Source organism: Phocoena sinus, chromosome 5 (assembly GCF_008692025.1).
Source record: "Phocoena sinus isolate mPhoSin1 chromosome 5, mPhoSin1.pri, whole genome shotgun sequence".
Lineage (NCBI taxonomy): Eukaryota > Metazoa > Chordata > Mammalia > Artiodactyla > Phocoenidae > Phocoena > Phocoena sinus.
The window spans coordinates 64,733,745-64,755,693 of NC_045767.1; the positions used below are offsets into that span (position 1 = coordinate 64,733,745).

A 21,949-nucleotide genomic window follows, 5' to 3' on the forward strand; every position below is an offset into this window, starting at 1 on the left:
ACGATAAAGCTAAATAACTTATCCATCACCTCCACATAGTTACCATTGTGTGTGTGTGTTGAGAAAATTTAATTTAAAATCTATCCTTTTAGCAGATTTCAAGTATACAATACAGATTAAATAACACTTACACAAAATACCCAATTGTTTATACTTAGCATTATATCTTCCTTACTTTGTCTAAATTTTACACATTTTGCTTTTTGTGTGTGGTTTATGGATTTTTAATTTAGATTTTACTATATGAATTATGCTTTCTGTAATTTAGTCTTAGGTGTTTTGATCGTTAGGTAAATTGTTTTTAATTTTACTAGTTTTACTAAAGGTTTACAAAATCCCTACAGCTATTGCTGTGAAATGACCTAAGCCAATCTAACCATGCACAACCCTTAGGTTCTTACCAGTAAATAAAATCAACCACCAAAAAGTTTGAGCATGGGTAGTCTCACCAGGAGAAATTTTTCCTCACATACGGGCATTTATTAGGTATTTGTTAGCCAGTAGAGAGAGGGCAAGGACACAGCTTGGGAACCCTGCTGTATAGGCTTAATGTGAGTCCATGCTCCCTGTCACTTGGGCTTCACAGCTCACGTGGGGAGGACAGGACAGGCTCCAGAGGTAGGACTTGGTTAGGCTTGCAGTTGGCATCATGCAGCCAGGGACCTGTGCAAGGAGTTAGATGATTCCTAAAGTAGAGGTTACAGTGTTGGCTGGGTTCTCATACCCCATTAGTGCAGCCATGGAGCATTTTTCTACAATATTTTATCCAGCTAACAAATCTTGAATGCCTCTAATTTCAACAATGAACATACAATTCGGACTTTGATTACCACTAATTTTACGAATGAAAACTCATTTCTAATATTCATCATTCTACTTAGCAAAGTCTCTGGTTGATAGCTCAGACCCTTGTGGTGTGCTTAATATTTAACTGTAACATCATATTATCTATGCTGAAATGTTTTAAATCAATTGAATATAGCATAACAGCTATATTTGTCTTTTAAAAATTAGAAGTAAATTTGTAGAATAAATAATGAGAAAAGTAGGTCTTCTAAGTCTTCTTCTTTTGTGCATATAATCAAATACATTTTTATCATCTATAGAAATGATCCAACAATCGTTCCCTTAGATCTGTTAATATGATGATTGATATTAATAGATCTCCTAATGCTGAACTGTTCTTGTATTCGTGGAATAAGCCCCACTTGATCATAGGAGTGTGTGTATGTATGTATACATATTTTTTTAAACTGTGCTACTGGATTCTTTTGCTAATATTTGTTGAGGATTTTTGCATAGATAGACATAAGTAAGATTGATACTTTCATTTTAGACAATCTTCCTTGGGCTTGAATATAAATGTTTATTTCATAAATAGACGTAGGAAACATCCTTTTTTTCTATGGTCTATAACAGTTAAAATACCACTGGAAATATCTGTTGTTTAGAAATTGTTAAAATTCCGCTGTGTACTGCTCTTCCTGTTATTTTTTGAGAGATAACCGACAAATTTTCTATTTCTTCTATGACAATGGTTTTGTTTAGATTTTCTGTTCTTCTGATGTGAGGTTTTGTAAGTTTTCTCAGAAAAGTATCCGTCTTAACTGGACATTTTAAAAATTAAGGTAGCAACTACTCTTTAAGGGAATTAGATGCCTTTTTGAGTCCATGTCCAGCAGACACAGAGGGCCCTTTCGTTCCTATAGAAATGCTAAAATCACCACCAAAGTCCACATTTTTTCCTATGGAGCCTTTAGCTGTAAAGAGTAAATGACAAAGCTTTCCTGACTGATTAGATCAAAGGTGGGAAAACAAGACCAGTCTTTCCATTTTTATTTTATTGTCAGTAAGGACCAACAGCACCTATGAGACTAGATCTATCAGCCTTATCTGTGTCACACTGAAAGTTCCCAGGCGTCTGTGATTTTTGTCCTCTGAAATCTGTGCTTCTCAAGGGTGGCTGTAGCAAGCAGGATCTCAAACAGCCCCCAGATTCCCACCCCTGGTGTACATGGCCACCCTCGTGACTCCCTTCCCTTGAACATGGGCAGGGCGGTAAATAGCATCTCATTCCGGTGGCTAGGTTACACTAAGATGAAGAGCTGTTGCAGGCGTAATTAACATCCCAAATCCGTTGATTTTAAGAGAGACTATCCTGGGTCGGTCTGACTTAAAGAGGTGAAAGCTTTTAATAGAGAGACTGGGCCCTCCCTGGGGTCAGAGAGCATCCCTCCCTGGGCTCAGAAAGCATGCCGCCATGTCTGCATTGTCTATGGAAAGGGTCATGTAGCAGGGGTCTGCAGCTGGCCTCTAGGACCTGAGAGTGGCCTCTGACTGAGAGCCAGTTAAGAAACCAGGGCCTTCAGTCTACAGCCTTAAAGAAAGGAATTCTGCCAACAACCTGAACCAGCTTGGAAGGAGAGCCTCCAGATGAGAACACAGGCCAGCTCACATCTTGATTTCAAGCTTGTGAGTCCCTGAGATGCAGCAAAGTTGTTCCCAAATTTTTCACCCAAAGAAACTGTGAGATAATGAACATGTGTTGTTTTAAGCCCCTAAGGTTGTGGTAATTTGTTACACAACAATAGAAAATGAATAAAGTGATCAACAGAGCCTTGGCTTGAAAATCCCCAGAGGTAGTAATTTAAAATGCAGGTTCTAGGACCCTGCCCCAGATCTACTGAATTACAATCTCCTTTCATAAAGGCCCAGGAGCCTTTGATGGTTAATTCTGATGCACATTAAAGCTTCAGAATGAATTTACCATGCGAATAATTGTTTAGACATCCTTGACAAAGCATCTTTTTTTAAACTTTTTATCTTGTATTGGAGTATAGTTGATTAACAATGTTGTGTTAGTTTTGGGTGTACAGCAAAGTGATTCAGTTATACATATACATGTATCTATTCTTTTTCAAATTCTTTTCCCGTTTAGGTTATTACAGAATATTGAGCAGAGTTCCCCGTGCTATGCAGTAGGTCCTTGCTGGTTATCTATTTTAAATATATCAGTGTGTACATGTCAATCCCAAACTCCCTAACTATCCCTTCCCACAACCCCTCCTCCCTGACAAAACATCTTATAACCTTCCAGAATTTGAGATTTGGAGATAATTCTTTTTAAAGGTTAAAATCTCAAAAGAGCCTATCCATGAAACCAAATAATTATCAAAGAAAATTAACAGAGCTCTTTTTGTTGGAAAGCCAAACTGCTCATCAGTTGCTTATTCATTAGGTTTGCTGATGTTCTATAGTATGGTATAACCCATAATTCAGAAAGCCATTATCTATCAAAATGACAGCTAGTCCGAAGTAACTCTCTAGTGGTACGTTATCTTCTATTTCTCCTAGTATCCAAAGTCATGTAAGTTACATGCTAATAGTAAAACTTCTGAAAAATTGATAAAAAGGCAAAAAGGTGGGATATCCTGTCATTTTTATACCTTCTTTAGAATAGCTGAAACAGGTGGAATTTTTTTCTAGTTTTACACTGAGATATAGGGTTTCTTTCAAATCATATTAATTCAGCAACACTAGTTAAGTCAGCAGAAGCAGTCAGAAGTATTTTAAAACCTCACAGAAGTCTTTTCAGGAATTTGTCAAATCTCTAAACCAAATATTTCTTTGACTTTTTCCAAGAGCCTTAGCAGAGCCTAAAAAATTAAAAAGAACCCCAGTCTGAGTTTTGACCTGGTTGAGTCTAGTGATCAAAATGGATTTCCAACAGTAGAAACTTTGATTAAAAATAAAACTCCATGCCTTAGGTTCTTGAATAAAGCCCCTATCATTCCATCCATGACAGTGTCCAAGCTGACCTCTGATATTTCTTTCTCTCCTTTTTAAAAAAGGTTATCACTTCTCAAAATGCTTTATATCTATGTCATCTGGTATCTAACCTCAATTCATCTTTCCAAAGTAATTCTTGATTCCCACTTAGTAATGGAAACTTATGAGGTATTTTCTTCACTTTGTTCCTGATGATTTTCATGTCAAAGACAAGGTACATCTCCCACACTGAAGACACACCTAAAACTTCCCCATCCTAGTCAGTCTGTCTTGGCTGCTAAGGGAATTTGCCCCATCAGTGTTTGATATTCATTATCTCCAAAAATACTTGTTCAGCTAAATTTTACTTGGTTATTAAATTGGAAAGCCAAAAAACAAAAGAAGAACAAAACAGATTTATGTATCCATACTATGACCCTCTGTGACCTCTACTTTCCCAATAGTGAATTTACCCAATTTTGCATAAATTTGCATAATTTATCCTTATTTGTCTGCCCACTTGTGTACAGAGATTGTATTTTTTTTTTCTTTTTTTTTTTTGTGGTACGCAGGCCTTTCACTGTTGTGGCCTCTCCCGTTGCGGAGCACAGGCTCCGGACGCGCAGGCTCAGCGGCCATGGCTCACGGGCCCAGCCGCTCCGCGGCATGTGGGATCCTCCCGGACCAGGGCACAAACCCGCGTCCCCTGCATCGGCAGGCGGACTCTCAACCACTGCGCCACCAGGGAAGCCCCAGAGATTGTATTTTTATGCATGGTTTTACTCCCCAGAACCCACCTTGGAGCATGACACATAATAGGTACTCAATAAATACATGTTGAATGACTGAAAGAACGTTATTTAACTTCTTTGTGCCTCATGTTTCTTAATAAAATGGTGTGGGTTCAAGAAGAACAAAAAGTCAACTCTGGGGTACCACCCAGGAATTTGGAGATAAGGAAAATAAGAGTGCCCTGTGAGAAAGCACCACCAAGTGCAAAACAAAGTATTTTTACTGGCATCTTTTTAAGTCCACTGGAGGGCCCTGCTCAGAATTTAGTAGGACCTGTGTGTGAACTCAGCAGAGAAGGGCTATGGATAGCTAAACTCGGAAGCAATGACCTTGGGCGCTTCCTTCTCTCCTTCACACTTCAGCCATGACTCTTTGTGGAGACAATGACTCTTTGTGGAGATTCAGCCATGACTCTTTGTGGAGACAATGGCAATAAATGTCTAAACTGTTACCCACAAAGTACTTGGTTTCCTCATAAGAGCCTCTCCAAAAAGGAAGGAATTCAAGTTAATCGTCACAGATTTCTTCAGTCAAGACAGATGTGGACATTTTCAGATGGTTTGGTGATTCTTATTCAGTTCTCTAATCAGGCTTCAAAAATACTTTTGTCTTAATTATTTCTTCTTACTGTCATAGGAATGCAGAATTTCAATATTGCTATGCATCATTCCGACCTTTCCATCACATAAAAACACAGGCACTTTTGTGCAAGTCCAAGATAGCTAGTAGCCTTTTAGGGTTAATAGAACCAATTATGGTGGCTTAAAATAGATTTCCATTATTCAAGAGGCCAACTCCCTACTATGTTCAAAGATCCATCTGTTATTTTTAACAGTGATCCTAAAACTACTCAGCTATTCCAAATCTGGCCAGTGTGAAAATCAAATGAGGATGGAAAAATAAATGACTGCAGAATTATCTAGAAATAGCAATTAAAGAGGGAAAAAAACCCTCCTTGAACAGACAGCTGCCAATATTCTGAGCCATTGACTCAGTTTCCAATTCACTCACACTTCAGGTATCCTTAATACTCCAAGGAATAAAACTGATGAAGTGTTTAACCATTCTCCTTTTGTTATTTTGGGTAGGCATTATCAAAAGTTATACTCTGGGGGCAGTGGAAAGTATTTGAAAGGTCTTTGTAAGACAGCAGCAGTCATTCTTTCAACATAGACAGTGTAGAGTTGTATTTATTTAAGAAATATTTATTGGGTACCTATTATGAACTCATATGCACTGTGCCATGAGCTGGGGATGCAGTGATAAGTATTATCAGGTAGTATCCCAGATCTCAAGGAGCTAACTGGCTCATTGGAGAGACATCAATCAAATAATAACAGAAATGTAAAAGAGCAACAGTGATAATTGCCACAAAGAGAGAAGTGTGATTTTATGAGGGTGTAATTTACCTGGTCCACCAGCTCTGAGACAACTTCCCTGAGGAAGTGTTAGTTAAGTCAAAATCAGAGGACAGGGTTGGACTTAACTAGATAAAGGCAGGGTGGGAAAAGGGGAGGATTGCAAGGGAGGTGGCAAGTGAGGCCAAATGGTTCAGGCAGGGGGAGTCTGTGCGAAGATGGAGAAGATGTTTATCTGCATGTTTTATCATCAGTTTTTTCAGACCTGGCACAAATGGCTGTCACATAAAGTCATTCAATGAATGAATAGAATAAATCATCCTATTTTGCCTATAGATTCTTCACACTTTATGAATTTCCTCCTGCATGTAGAGTCACCCTCTGAATCTTGATCTATTCTGTAACCAAGCAGATGGCTATAACCTTTACTGTTTTATGGACCCCAATCTCTATTTTGAGTCTTAAATATTATAGTTAAGCAAGTAAAAATTAAATTTTCATGTTATCTTGCTTGGTTGCTAGACATCTGGCACCAGTAATTTATCTTCTCTTTGGCAGAAAATTGAAACCTGCTTAGTCTTTATTATGTTGGTCTTAAACGTGTTGCAAATTATAATTTTACATTTCCACTAGTTTTATTTTGGAGTAATATATATTACTGGGTCATCCACTTCCCTTTGGCATTTAGCAATTCTCTTTCACAATGAATTTCCGTTTTCTTTGCTTTGTGGTCCCTAAGAGCCCACCCACATTAAGTGCCAATGCTGAAATGTTACTTTGAGGATGACTCACATTGTCTCACACAAGCTTCTGATACCTTACAGAGAAAATGTCTCATCTCAGTTCCCAGCACTAAATGTAAAGTAGCGAGAAAAGTTGTGATCTGTGGCTTGAACCAGCAGGAGTAAACTCCCCAGTTCATCTTGCCATTAAGTGATGTGCTGGAAAGTGCAGCCATTGGACAGAACTGAGTTTGAATCCTAACCCTGCTGGGATCTGGCAGTGGGTCAGTTACTTTAAACTCCCTTAGCTTCAGTTTTCTCACCAGGAAAAAAAGTGAGGCTCTTATGAAATGAAATCAAATGATGTGTGTGGAAGTACTGTGCACGTGGAAGGTGCTGAATGAGTTTGTATAGCTTAATTAGCTTCCCTTCTCCTAAGGAACTAGGAATTGAATCTCCTGAAGGGTGGTGTCAGCTCCATGGAGGCGGGGACTGCGCTGTGGTACAGCCACTGTATTGGCAATGCTTAGCACAATTTCTGGCCCATAGTCAGTGTTCAGCAGATTTTGGTTGAATATTCGAAGGTGAAGAACTTCAAGTTTTAAAGATCTCACCATTTTTGATGGACAAAGTAGAGAGATGACAGGACTCCCTTGGCTGACCCATGCAGTGGAAGCTCGAATCCTAGGAACCTAGTGTCATGCTTGTAGATATTTATTTGTTGGCTGACCAGCATGTGGACATCTCAGGGGTACTCTCAAGTACGCAGGAAGCCAGAGGGGCATATATCTCCTCTCCCTGCCTCCCGGTACCCAGAGTACCAATCTGTGGCCTGCATTCAGTCAACCAGATACCCCTCCTTAGGGCTTGCAATCCTGGACAGTGCTGCAAAGTTGCAAGGTGGTCAAAGGGAAGCTCTAGCAGCCCAGAGGGAGCATCCAGTGGTGGTGACACCAGCAGAGGCATTCTCACCAGACCATTCCTATGGGGCTGTATTTTTGGCTGCTTGGCCTCTCTTGCCTCCTGCATAAGCTCAGCTTGCCTAATGTTCCTGTTGCTTGCATGGGTTACCTACTGGTTTTCCAATAAATTTCCTTTCTGCCAAGTCAGCCAAGTTGGTTTCTATTGTCTGCATCCAATAATTCGAGTCTTAGTACACTGCTCCTGCCCCTGGCCTTGGTCTCCCAATGTGGTCAACTCATTAAGCACTGTTTCTAGGGATGCATTTCAAAGTTACTTTTGCATCGTTCTCAAAATCTCTTCTTCAAGACTTTTTAAAAGTATTCTTTGATATCCTTAGCAATTCTACAAAGTGAATTTTATGTTCTTCAATGAAATGGAATTATGTTCCCTCTGAACACTCTTTGTTTCTCCATTTGTTTTCACATTTCCCAACCCCCAAGATTCATTTGTCGTTCATCTTCTCTTTTTACTCATTTCCCCTTAAGGTTTGTGCGATTTACTAAGCTTTTACTGTGCATGAACTACATGCCAGATATTATGCTAGGGACAGGGATCCAAAGATGATAAAAGCTTGGGATTTGATTCTGTATGATATCTCTTTCTACAGCGATGAGGCTCATTTACTCTATCGGTGTTTAACCTGCGCCAGTAAATGCCAAGCCCCATGCAGTGCCAGGGTGTTGGTAATCTCTCCTTATTTCTCTCTTATCTTTTTGAGGGTGTGAGTTATCTATAGCTCTGTGTGTATGTGTGTCACAATACTTACTTTGCAATACATGAACAACTAGAGAGACATTCTGGAATGTACAGCCAGAGCTGACAGCAAGCTGCTCGGCTGAATGTGACTATATTCACTGCTCTCTTTGAAATACATTTTTTTTTTTTCGCTCGTGTTACTGCTTCTCCCGAGAACCACGCTGGCACATTTTTTTCCCTTAGATTCTCACTGCTGCCTATAATCCATCATTACAAAGAGAGGCCTTAAAAACAGCACTCGGGGGAGACATTGTTTCCTTCCCATTTCGCTCTCAGAAAGAGCAACTTATAACGGGAGGGGAAAATTGTATTTAGGTTAAAGGAATATATATAACAAGAAAGCATCTGCTTCTACCCCTCTTTAAGATGCTAAGCTTCAAAAGGCCTCTTGGTTTTAAAAAAGGCCATCACCTCTTGGCCTGCTCCAAACATTAATATTATATGCCTGGTAATAAAGCCAGAGGATTTTTTTGTGAGAGCCATTAAAGGGAAAGGATGGCCGAGACAGATTTCTCTGGTGAATGAAAATCACAGGCTCATAAATAGAACCTGTGAGGTTAGTCGTGTGGTTAGCTAGTACTTCAAATTTGCGATTCCCCCGATTATATTGGTTGATGGGAACTGCTGATCTTTTCTCAGACGAGGCTGTGATGCTCAAATTTATGACTTAAAAAGAGAAAGTACCAGAATTCCTAAGGCAACCAAAAGCCCAGCAGCACCAGGTTAAAACACGCCTGGTACATGAACATCAGAGTACTGATAAGAGGGGAGAACAGAGTAAATGCAATTTTCTCCCCATAAAAGTTAATTTTGCCATTTGAAACCGCCCTATGATATTTATGTCATTCATCAAACAAAATTATCACTGACCCCACAAAATGTTCATCAACTTTCTTCACATTTAGCTGGTGTCAAATGACTACTTAGCTAATGCTTATTATTAGCCATAGGTTAATAATTTTACTGCTAATTATGAGACTAGAAAGTCTAAGTTTTTTTCAATTGAGCTCTTTAGGTGCACCCAACCCAATTTTTCCTCACGCTAGGCGTGTGAGTATCTCCTAGTTTAAATAACTAAGGAAGGTCTCAGCACGGTTCCCAGTGAAATGCTGTGCAAATCTCCACATGGTTACAGATGTAGCTATGGTGGGCGCTCGGGGTTTGTTCGGTTTCCTTACATTTTTGAAAACCGTTTACATACCAGACTTGAAGCTCCTTATCTAACTTGTCACAGAGTACGAAGGCGCCCGCTCCCTGGCTGTGTGCAAGGAGCTGTGGTAACATTAGTCATAATTCTGTGGTTTTCAAAGAGTCAAGGACATTATTTCTCCCTGATGAAAAAGAGGCCTTTGCCCACATTGCATTCTCTCTTTCTTTTTAATGCGGTTTGACAACTTGAATTCAGAAGATTTCACAATTAGAAGAACGAGATCGAACCACAGCATCTGTGCTCACAGCCCCCTTAGCTGCTCTAATTAGGATTCCCTTATTCCATTTCTAGTTCTCAGGAGAGGACAGGGGACTTTTTAATTGGGGCTATTAGACGTTCTCTTTGTACAATGACACCCTCTGCTAAGTGAAGGCTCCAGCAAAAGCCATGCCCACTCTGCAGTTATTTCTTGCAATTCCAAGGAATAATGGTATCTTGTCTCATTTAAAAATAAACCTGAGGCTTATTCCTTATTGCTTTCTCTCCTCTGCCTACTCACATGAATTTCTTCTTGCCAATTAAACCAACTTTCCATTATTTAAGGAGGTAGTTTTGATCATAACTGTCGCCTGATAATAAGACATATTAAACTAGATTTCATTTGCTCACAGCTCCTTTCTTCCAGCTACAAGACTAATTTAAATGAGCTCCGATCACTCGATCTTATGTTTACTCAATAGTGAGTGGTGAAGTGTTGGAATTTCATAAGTGGTACTCTGCATGTCGCAGAACTCACCTGAAATGACCTGCACGTTCAATGTTCGCAGTTTCTCAGAATCACTTCCCCTTAAGAGGACAGATGTAGGTTTGTATTTATGACCTATTCCAAGAAAAGAAATTAAATGTTTAGATGATAAGCAAGCACATTCTTAATATATATTCCCCATGTTGGTTCCAAGGATTACCAAGGAAAATGGGCCATTCACAGCAGAGCCTGGAGTAACAAGACATTAACAGCCTTTTCTTATTATTTTCCATTAACAAATAGGTACTTTCTAAAACCAGTGGCTTCTCCACTGCCATAAATGTCATTATGCATCTCTTCTTAAATGCAGAATATTATTTACATTATTACAAACAATAAATAAATACAGAATATTTGATGTATATTTAATAATATTTAATGTCATAAATGGCGTGGTATTTTTCACTACTTCATATGCTTGGATTTGCAAGGCAGCTTTTGAAAGCCAGTAAGCCTGTCATTTAGGTAGATGTTCATAAAAACTTAATGTCACTCCCCACTCTCGGTCTCTTTCTAGGCATTTTTTTCTATCTGGCTTCTATTCTCTCTTTCCTAATATGTAGTCATTTATAGAAAAACAGATCAAGAAACTCAAAACTATGCACTAATTGCAAATGATATACGTTTATTTAAAATAATATAATTTTCAAAACTAGAAAGACCCTGGGTCTTAATTCTGTCATTTTATTAGCTGTATTACTTTGGACAAAACACTTAATCTCTCTGAGGCTCAGGGGTTTTTTTCATCTATAAAAAATGAAAGGAATAGCACATACCCTGTTTATAAACTTTGAGAATCTAGTAAAAATCTCATGAAAATGTTCTGAAAATGTTTATTCTACAAATATACAATACTGATGATGTTATTAACTAATGCATTTAGGACTGTATATACTAAGGTACCAATGACAAGACTTGATATGAAACTGCTCTCAGAAATATCTCCAACAAACACTTAGCCAAAAAAATTAATGAAACTTTCACTCAACCCTACAGGCAACCACTCTTTCTGCCTACTGAAAGGACTAACACAGCCTTGCCTGGTAAAGAACACAAGAGCCTTGGGAAATACTACACCAGCACAATGCTACTATCCTTTATTGAGAACTACTAGGCACAGGGCCCTGTGTTACACTTCTTATGTAATCTCTTTAGTTCAATCCTTACCTCAGCCCTGTGGGAATGGTGATTATTCTTGTTTTACAGAGGAGGAAAGGGACACTCAAATATGGCAAGTAACTTGCACAAAGTCACATAACTAGTAAGTGGTAGCACTAGGATTCTAACCTAAGTCCATCTGACTCCAAAGCCTAGTTTTTTGTTTGTTTGTTTGTTTGTTTGCGGTACGCGGGCCTCTCACTGTTGTGGCCTCTCCTGTTGCGGAGCACAGGTTCCAGACGCGCAGGCTCAGCAACCAGGCTCACGGGCCCAGCCGCTCCGCGGCATGTGGGATCTTCCCGGACCGGGGCACGAACCTGTGTCCCCTGCTTCGGCAGGCAGACTCTCAACCACTGCGCCACCAGGGAAGTCCCAAAGCCTAGTCTTATAATGACACATTTTATCCTGTCTTTAAGAGACCAACTACTCATATTATAAACTGTCCATCAGATCTGATATTCAGCCAGTATGTACATGGGTGCACACCAGAAGGGTCATGTATACATGCTCACACACCAGTAGGGCCAGTATATACATGGGTACACACCATAAGACCACGATAGTAGTTGACAGTCAATGTCCATTCTGATAGGTGGATGCCCATGTTATACTAGTTAATTCTTTTTTAATATCATCCCTACTTCCTGATTTCCAACTACACATTTTAGTGCTTCACAGTCAAAAATCTACTGTCCCCCCACACTTATTAAAGATTGACTCCTGCTCATCACCTAGAGCCTAGAGCTCAAGACCTCCAACTCCGAAATTCTTTATCACCACTCCTTATTCTTCTTCCCCTCTTCTGCCTTCACTTCCACCAAGCTCTGCTCAGCCTCCAGTCCACCAACTCCTTCCAGTTCACGCAGCCTTTCTTCCCCTTCTATTCACTTGTCTGGGCTGGAGAAAGACACATGAAAATCCCTGAGTGCTGACACTATGTCTTACTTATGCTTATGTTCCTTGGGTTACGTAGAATCACCACTTACACACAGTAGGTGCTCAGTTAGTGGTAAATTGAACTAGAAAAAGAAGTCGAACCTACAGATAAGATTAGGAGTACCTTGATACTAGATGAATTCTCCCAAGATGGATTTATTTTTCAATACTTACCCTGCCACTTCTGCACTCTCCTGTGGGCTTCAAGTATTTTGTGGATAATGAAGATGAGCAAAAATATAAAAACTAATAGAACCAGAACATACCAAGTGATCTTCATGGAACAAATAAAATCTGCAAAAAAAAATGTACTATAAAAATACAGTAAAATGATGCAGCAGATAAGAGGCAATATGGTGATATAGCTGGCTTCTACTATATATTCTGCCCATAACTGAAAAGTTGAATATATAACCATCACTGTTACAATGTCACTTGCTTTCCTGAGTTCTTTCCTAACGTATTAAATGAAGAAACATGACCAAGTGGTTTCCAGGGATCCATTTAGTTTCAAAATTCTAGGATTAATTTCACTTCCAAGTTATATTGATGTTAGTTTTGCTATCATTGCTATCACTAGGTTAAGACCACAGCAAGCAGAGTGCCAGAATCAGAGCCATTTGTGATTAACAATTTGGCCCTGGACCAAGCAACCAAAAACTGTATCCTCAAAACAACAAAGATGCAGTGTGTAAGATGAGGATGGGGAAGAAAGGGAAAGGCAAAGAAAGAGGTTGGATTGAGGCATATAAGAGACCAGGGTAGATGATTAATCAGACCTTCTTTCCACAGGGGCTCACATGGCAATGATCAGATCAAGTGCATGCATTAGTGAAACATACAGTTACTCTCGCCTGAATTTAATAAGGATACAGGTAAAAAATCGCTCATTCAAATGACAGTGAGGCAATATGGAAGTAGAGTCACCATCAGCAATAGCTTAGCACGATATTCTTTCGTCCCATAAACACACACTGGCCAGCAGACCCAGGAATCAGTGACTTAAAGGAGGTTGACTTCATTATGTCCAAAACACAATTGTCTACTGATTTTCTAAGCCACCCTACGTACTCTCTTCCTTGTATGCAAAACACAGCTAGTACTTATTCAACTTAGCAGGATATATAATTTCTTAATACCCTTAGATGACTGCTGTTTGGGGGCTCATGATCTGGGTACCCCTTTTACAGGTCCCCCACTCCATAAGCAGATGTACATTAAATAGGCAGTGAACATTTATTTAGAGAAGACACTGAATGGAGAAGGTAGAGGTTGACTGGAATGGCAGCACTCGGCCTTCCTAACATCATTCCATACTACTTAGACTTGCATACCTCACTCAGCAAAATAAAAGCATGCAGTTAACTGGCATAGAAAATGTGCAGTGCCAGCAAGAGTCAAGGTGGGCCCAATACCAAGGTATCATGGGGCACTGATCAAGCTATGAAAAAAGGACCATGCATTCACCAAATTTATATTACAATAGCAGAATGTACACAGTTCGGGCCAAGCCAGCCAGAACACCCACCAAAGCACCAGTGAGAACACAGATGAGTGTATCTCCCTACATCCTATGCTGTCCCCCTACTCCCCGTCCCTGTAGCTGTCTTGGAGAGGATCAAGGGGAAATGGACAGGAGTCTGAAAAAAATCTAAAGAGGTAGATTAAATTATTTTTTCTGAGTAAATTTACCAGACTGGACTAAATTTAGTCCCCGCCCCCCCGCTGCCCTCCAGTAGATAGGACTTTTAAGGGAGATCAAATTAGTCTTTGGACAGCAGAGTAAAATATGAATAAATTTTTAATCTTCTACACATGGCAAAATAGGTATACTTTTCCCCAAATATAAGACTATATATTTGCACTACTATGTATAAAATAGATAACTAATTAGAACCTACTGTATAGCACAGGGAACTCTACTCAGTGCTCTGTGGTAACGTAAATGGGAAGGAAATCCAAAAAAGAGGGGATATGTGTACATGTATAGCTGATTCACTTTGCTGTACAGCAGAAACTAGCACAACATTATAAAGCAACCATACTCCAATAAAAATTAGGTTAAAAAAGCTACATATTTGTACACCTCTCTTATCTTTCTGATTTATGGCCCCATAAAAGCTGTCAATTACTACTTCACTTTGGAATTTATGATTTTTTCCATTAACACAAAAATTAATTCTCAAAATAAGGAATATGGTAATGCTTATTTTTCCTTCATGTTTTAGAAAACATAAAAAGCAATTAGATAGATACATAAATAAATTAGATAGATACATTGAAACAAATATAAGTTTTAAATATCTATAATCCAAACCTCTTTACCTTTCAGATTTCATCATAGTCTCCTTCTCTATGTGGTCTTTTCAAAACCTCCAACCTCATTCCTGAGCCAGAGGGAATTAACCCCTCTGTTCAGCTTCTCAGATCCTCTCCCATACCCCCTACACATACACACACCTTGAAATACCCCCCTAACTGCAGAGACTGTAGGGCCTTGGGCAAACTAACTCACAGGAGAAATTTATTTCAAGTCTTATATTTCACTTTAAAAATGCATGCATATTATATATTTGCGTTTGCTTTAAAATAAATATAACATTTTAAAATAATTACCTCTAATAGAATTACAGCTTTAGAAACTCATTCTAAGGCAATCTGAAAGGCTTCCCTATGTCTGGAACCTCAGAAAACACAGCAAGTTACTCTGCCATAGCACCTGTCCCACTGATTGCACTGACTCCGTTGTTTTACATACATCTATCTCTGTGTCTCCAGTGCCTGGCACACTGATTGGCATACAGCAGGCACTCATTAAATGGTTATATCATAAAATGCTCTTCAAGAGTAGAGTTTATGGGTCAAGTGAGGGTACCCTGCTTAGTAGTGAGGATCAACTGTGTTAATTTAGAATAGGGTGACTAGAGTGTTAATCAACCTTAAGCAGAATTAAGATACATGTAAGTTTTATATTTCAGACTCCTACCTTTCCCTCAGAGTCATCCAGTGCCTCAAAATGCTTAATCTGTACCCCACCTAACTTCACAGCAATATATCAAAAATCCCTTTAATTCAGGTCTGTTTCTCAGCTCTAAGAGAGGACATGTTAAATCAATTCAAAATTTAATAGCACGTCACAATATATATGTATATTTACATTTAAAAAGAAATATCATCCTTTAATACACAAGTGTGATAGTGTTACCTCAAGCACAGCTAATAGGCATTCCCAGAAGTTATTCTGGGGCAGAGGGTCTTTCTAATGCCCCTCAGATCACAACCCATAGACGTCTCCTCCACCTCTGAGTACAGCTGGGTTCCACAAAAAGCACATTTTGAAAGAAAAATAAACAGATAAAGGGCTAACATTCTTTCCAGTGTTGCTATTTCATCAATAAAATTCTTCAACTATTCAACTTTCAATGCAGTTAATGTGATAGTCCTTACTTAACTTTGTGTCTATATTCCATTCTCCTTTTCCCTCCAATTTCCTTAAAAACTTACATTTTACATCCATTTCTAGGTGCAAAGAAATATTTATACAATTAGTCGGGTGTTCCATAATTCTACAAGTATGGTTTATATCTGTTTCCTTGGCTGGATCTTCCTCTTCGATTGCTGACCTTCTAGTGTGTGTTTTTAGATTACAGGTAATGTTACATTCCTCCAAGTGGTCAACCACAGGAGTTACAGTGAAGTTAAAATGTTGACAAGGTGAATGAAAGTCATTTGCCTTCACTTCCGTTGATCCTCTCATGATAAGAACTAGAAAGAGATTAAGAAAATGTTATTCACAAAAAATAGTAGTACATAGTAAGAAAACACATACAACTCAAAACTAAATCCCCTCCTTCCTATACAACAAAAAAGAGTAGAAAGAAGAAGTTACCAGCACTAAAAATAACAATTACAGTGCTTACATTTTTTAAGAGAGTGAAAACTAGGTGAGTTTGAAATAAAATTGGAGCATCTCAAAGAAAAAGCAAACATTTTCCTGATGACTTGTGGGACAGATTTTATTTTCCAAAAGGGCCACAACAATATTTCCCATCCCACATTATACTAGTTTGCTAGGGTTGTCATAACAAAGTACCACAAAATGGGTGGCTTAAACAACAGAAATTTATTGTCTCACGGTTCTGGAGGCTACACTTTCAAGATTAAGGTGTTGACAAGGTTCCTTCCTTCTGAGGGCTGTGAGGAACAATGTGTCCCATGCTTCCCTTCTAGCTTCTGGTGGTTTGCTGGCAGTCTTTAGTGTTCCTTGTCTTATAGAAGCATCACCCTGATCTCTGCTTTCATCTTCACATGGCATTCTCCCTATGTGTGCATGTCTATATCCAAATTTTTTTTATTTACAAGGATGCATCAAGGATTCAATGACTCCTTGGGGAATCAAGTGTGATTTTATATGAGAACCTGCAAGTTTACTTAGAATTTTTTCAGTACTTTTGAAGAGAGCTTGCTAAATAATACTTTAACCATTAAATGTACATGGATTAGTGGCATTTTGATGTATTTTAAGCACAGATATTTTGATAAAGTAAACCAAGAACAAGTTATTATCCTATCTCAAAGCCTGTAAGTAAGTCACTCATTAAGCACCACACGGCTGAGTGTTCCAGGGCCACTAGACTTAACATTGGGATGTATTATTAATACTTTTTTTAACAGAATGAGGTTATTTATCCTTGATAATTTTAATTCTCACTTTTCTTTTGCATTTACCTTTCGATGTTTGTTCCTGAGAAATAAAATCCATGTTTCCTTTGGACTCACAAGCCAAACATGAGGAGCACATTTTAAATTCACTTGTGATGTCTTGGCAAATCCTGGTGAAGTTTTGAAAACTGGAGTGATTTAGAAAGATTCCCATAATAGTCTGAGTTTCTTTTATTGGTTGCAGAAAAGTCACGAAAGAAAAATTTAAAGAGGAGAATGAATAGGTGAAATTAGGTTGTAAACATACTTCCAGGCATGATAGCTCCAACGTGTTTCCTATAAAGGAAAAAACAAAACAAAACAAAACAAAAAACAACTTTCTTTACTGTAAAATTTTGAGTTTTTGGCATTCAAATGAATACACAATAAGCTCCCAGTTTTTCTTAGGCAGATTCAGTACATTTCAGTTTATCACTGACAAGACTTTGTCTTCACATGAATTAACAATATCTAGTCCATTTAAATTTTTTTTTAAAAATTTGTCAACATTCCCTGTTAATTTTCAGAGAAGAGAAGTCCTGCTGAGAAGTTCTTTGAAACCCTAGCATTGTAACCATTCTCTTTTCTAGGAAAATTTTAATGGACAAACCTTAGTTTCCTCTGAATCCATCTGTTCCCAAATAGAGGTTCAAGTGAACTGCATGGAGTTGAACAGGGAATGGAAAACTTGAACAGTATCTCTGTATTAGTTTCTGAGGGCTGTTGTAACAAACTACTACAATCTTGGTGGCTTAAAACAAGAGAAATTTATTCTTTTACAGTCCTGAAGGCCAGAAGTTCAATGCCAGTGTTACTGGTCTGAAATCGAAGCATTCCCAAGACCACACTCCCTCTGAAGACCTTGCACCTCTTCCAAATTTTGGGGACTGTTGGCATTCCTTGGCTTGTGAGCACATCACTCCAATCTCTGCTTCCATGGTCACATTACTTTCTCCTCTGTATCTCCATCTTCTACTCTTCTGTCTGTGTCAAATCTCCCTCTGCCTCTCTCTTATAAGGACACTTGTGATTAGATTTAGGTCCCACTGGGATAAGGCTCAGGATAATCTCCCCATCTCAAGATTCTTAACTTAATCACATGTATAGAGACCCTTTTTCCCTATAAGGTAACATTTATAGGTTCCCAGGGATTAACACCTGATATATTTGGGTGACCATTATTCAACCTACTTGAAATTTAATAGGATAACATCATAATTTTTATTTTGGTGTGAAGACAAGTATCAGATTTGGAAATAATGGCATAATAGAAGGAAGACTGAGTTCAAAGCAAAAGACAAAGACTTTAGTGCTAAAGCTGTTATTAGCCAAGATACCTGAATAATTTACTTTGTCTCCACAAGTCTCATTTTCTCATTAGCAAAATAGAGGTAATAACAAGATCCTGCTAACCTTGTGGGGTTATAGTAGCATCAAGTGATATATATGAAAATATTTTTGAAAATTGTACAAATGTATATTATTAAAATGCAAACCCATATTCCAAAGTAAAAATTTTAAATTCATCCTTTATTTAAGATGAGATTATGTAAGATTTAATCTACATGAGTAATTAAAGCTCACTATATGAAAATTGGGAATCCCTATGTAGCAGTAATGATAAACTAAGGAATAGGTAACATCTCTTTCAGATATTCTCAATTTGACAGTCATTTACTAGCATGAGAAAAAAGCTGACACGCTCAGTTCCACATTTATGTGGCTTTCTTTACCATTTCTCATAATCACATGGGGCAAAATATATTTTTAAAATTTTCTAAATAATGTGGAGCACAATGAAAGAATTTCTTCATTTTTAAGAATGATTACTCCTAGTCATACATCTTGATTCAAACGTAAAAGAAAATCAAGCTATTGATTTATATTAAAGCACATTTTTTACTTGTTGAATTTGTATTTTAATAGTAATTTCATAATTGTTTCGTTACTGATGATATTTTTATTACTTAACAAATTAAAGGTTCATTTACCAGCCCTCTACATTTGAAATTGCTTCTGTAATAATTCACATGTAATTTTCAGCTATAAATACATTTCATACTTGAGTTGCTATAAAAGTTTTGGGAGAAAAAAAAAAGTTTTGGGAGGTAGAGATTGTATTTTAGTCAAATACACAATTTTGTAATGTTTCAATATATTTGTAAACAAAGTTGTAATCAAATTAAAACTATTTTTAAAAAAATTTGTCTTCAATAATAATGTCTCAAAAAGAAGATAGGAATGTATCATTTGATAGAAATCTATAATCTGTAGATTTTTTGTATTACTAAACACATGAAAAAATTATTTCTTGCCATCTTTCCATTTTCCTCACTGGCATTTTTCATCTTATGAAATTTTCAACTTCTTGAATTTATATTCTTATGTTATGACCTAGAAGGAAGATAGAGAAATTTTTACTGTCATAGAGAAATGTTTACTGTCAATATTGCAGTCTTCTTATCCAATAAGTGACAAACTTGGCTTTCTAGAATTGTTGAGATATATCCGTTGTATTTGGCTATGAGGTCATTTTATGATGGTTTTTAAATCTTAGTTTTAAATAATTCAATTAGGAAAGAAAGAAATACAGGACATATCCTTCCCCAGTATAATTTTAAGAAATAAATGAATTCTACTCAATCATTTTTGTTATCAGGTGGGCTGTATTCTCATCTTCATAAACAAGGATATATGAATTTAACTACTGCCATTAATATTGCTGAGAGTCAGACATCTAAATTCTCACTCCCAGAGATAGAAATGCATTCCAGAATTACTCCAGTACTAAGACTGCAATCTTTCAAGATAAGGATATAGAATACTAACTAGAATTAGGAAAATAAGTTACAGTATAGGACAAATGCCCAAGTCAATGATTTTTTCTCTTTAAAGAAAAGCAAAGAGTAAGGTTAAACTGTCTTTATTTTCTTTTTTAACTTTTATTGTAAACATATATCATATACAAGCCTATGTAAAATGTATTGTTCCAGTTAAAGAATAATAAAAATAAACGAACACCCATGTATCTATCACACAGGTTAAGAAATAGAATATTAGCAACATCTCTAAAGCACCCTATCCCTCCCTGCCCCTACATACTCCTTCTTTCACAGAGGTTAAGCACCACATTGAATTTTGTTGCATTAGCATACTGTATACATATATATGGACTATATTGTAGGTATTCATCTATGACTTGATTTTTTTGCAGAATATGTTATAGTCGTGTTGCTACACATGGCTATAGTTAATTATTTGTGGTACGTTTTGAATGAATATACTACAATTTATGTATCTATTCTTCTGACAGTGAGCATTTGGGTTGTTTCTATTTTTGCTGTTCTGGATAATATTGCTGTGTACCATAACTCTCATACATTGTTGGTAGGAATGTAAAATAGTACAACCACTTTGGAAAACATTTTTATTTTCTTTAAGTTAAACATATACTTAGCACGTGACCCAACAATTCTACTAGTAGTTTACAAAAGAGAAATAAAAACATATGTCCACACAAATACCTGTACATGAATTTTCATGGCACCTTTAAAATTTATAATAGCTAAGAACTGGAAACAATCCAGAAGTCCAACAACTAGTGGATATATAAACAACTCCTGACATATCCATAGAATGAAATACTACTCAGCAACAAAAAGGAAGAAAATGCTGATACAAACAACAACACGGATGAATCTCAAATGCATTATCCCAAAGGAAAGAAGCCAAACACAAGTGACTATATACTAATGTGATTCCATTCATATGAAGTTCTAGAAAATGGAAAAATTTATTGATAGTGGGAGAAGGGTTCTTCTGCAAAGGAGAAAGAGGGACATTTTGGAGGTATTGGAAAGTTGTATATCTTGATTGTGTTGATAGTTACATTGCTGTAAACATTTGTCAAACCTCAAACTTTATACTTAAAAATGGCAGCATTTTATTATATATAAATTATATCTCAATAAAGCTTATTTTAAAATAGCGCTACTATGAATATTCATGAACATGTCTCCTGGTACACAAATACAGAAGTTTCTCTAGCATACATATTGAATGAAATTGCTGGGTATTCAGTATGCACACCTTTGATTTTACTAGAAAATGCCAAATCATTGTACAAAGCAGTTGGACCAATTTAATCTCCCACCTGCAGTGTGTAAAGTTTTCCCATTGACGCATATCTTGGCCAGCACTTTTCAAGTTTTGACAATTCAGTGAATGTTAAATAGAACCTCATCATGGTTTAAAAGTGTATCTTCCTGGTTTTCCCTACTTTTTCTATTTTTCGATTTTTCTGGTAGGTTGTTTGTCTTTTTCTTATTAATGTTTAGGAGTTTTTAACTTTCCTTTTAAAAATTTTAAGGAGTTCTTTACATTTTCTATTAAGATATCTTCTCACAGTTTGTACCTTGTCCATTCATTTTCTTCATGATCTTTTAGTTAAAGGAAGCTCTTAACTTGAATGTATTGAATTTATCAATCATTTTCTTTACAATTTGTGCTTAGTGTCTTGTTTAAGAAATCCTTCTCCTGGACTTCCCTGGTGGCACAGTGGTTAGGAATCGCCTGCTAATGCAGGGGAGATGGGTTCAAGCCCTGGTCCGGGAAGATCCCACATGCCGCAGAGGAGCTAAGCCCATGTACCACAACTATTGAGCCTGCACTCTAGCGCCCATGACCCACAGCTACTGAGCCTGCGTGCCACAACTACAGAAGCCCGCGCACCTAGAGCCCGTGCTCTGCAACTAGAGAAGCCACTGAGGTAAGAAGTCTGCACACCACAACAAAGAGTATCCCCCACTCGCCACAACTAGAGAAAAACCCGCGCGAAGCA

General features: G+C 37.6%; 1 protein-coding gene across 2 annotated transcripts in view; it reads right to left on the reverse strand.

Annotated features, from left to right (window-relative positions):
• Nucleotides 1-21,949, reverse strand: part of TMEM156 (transmembrane protein 156) — a 52,547-nt gene that overhangs the window by 11,519 nt on the left and 19,079 nt on the right. For both annotated transcript variants that reach the window (XM_032633151.1, XM_032633150.1), the window contains exons 2-5: nt 17,137-17,406; nt 15,913-16,173; nt 12,583-12,702; nt 10,306-10,389 (exon numbers count right to left, since the gene is read on the reverse strand). In XM_032633151.1, coding sequence (XP_032489042.1) covers nt 10,306-10,389; nt 12,583-12,702; nt 15,913-16,173; nt 17,137-17,406 — 735 coding nt within the window. The remainder of the gene's footprint in view (nt 1-10,305; nt 10,390-12,582; nt 12,703-15,912; nt 16,174-17,136; nt 17,407-21,949) is intronic.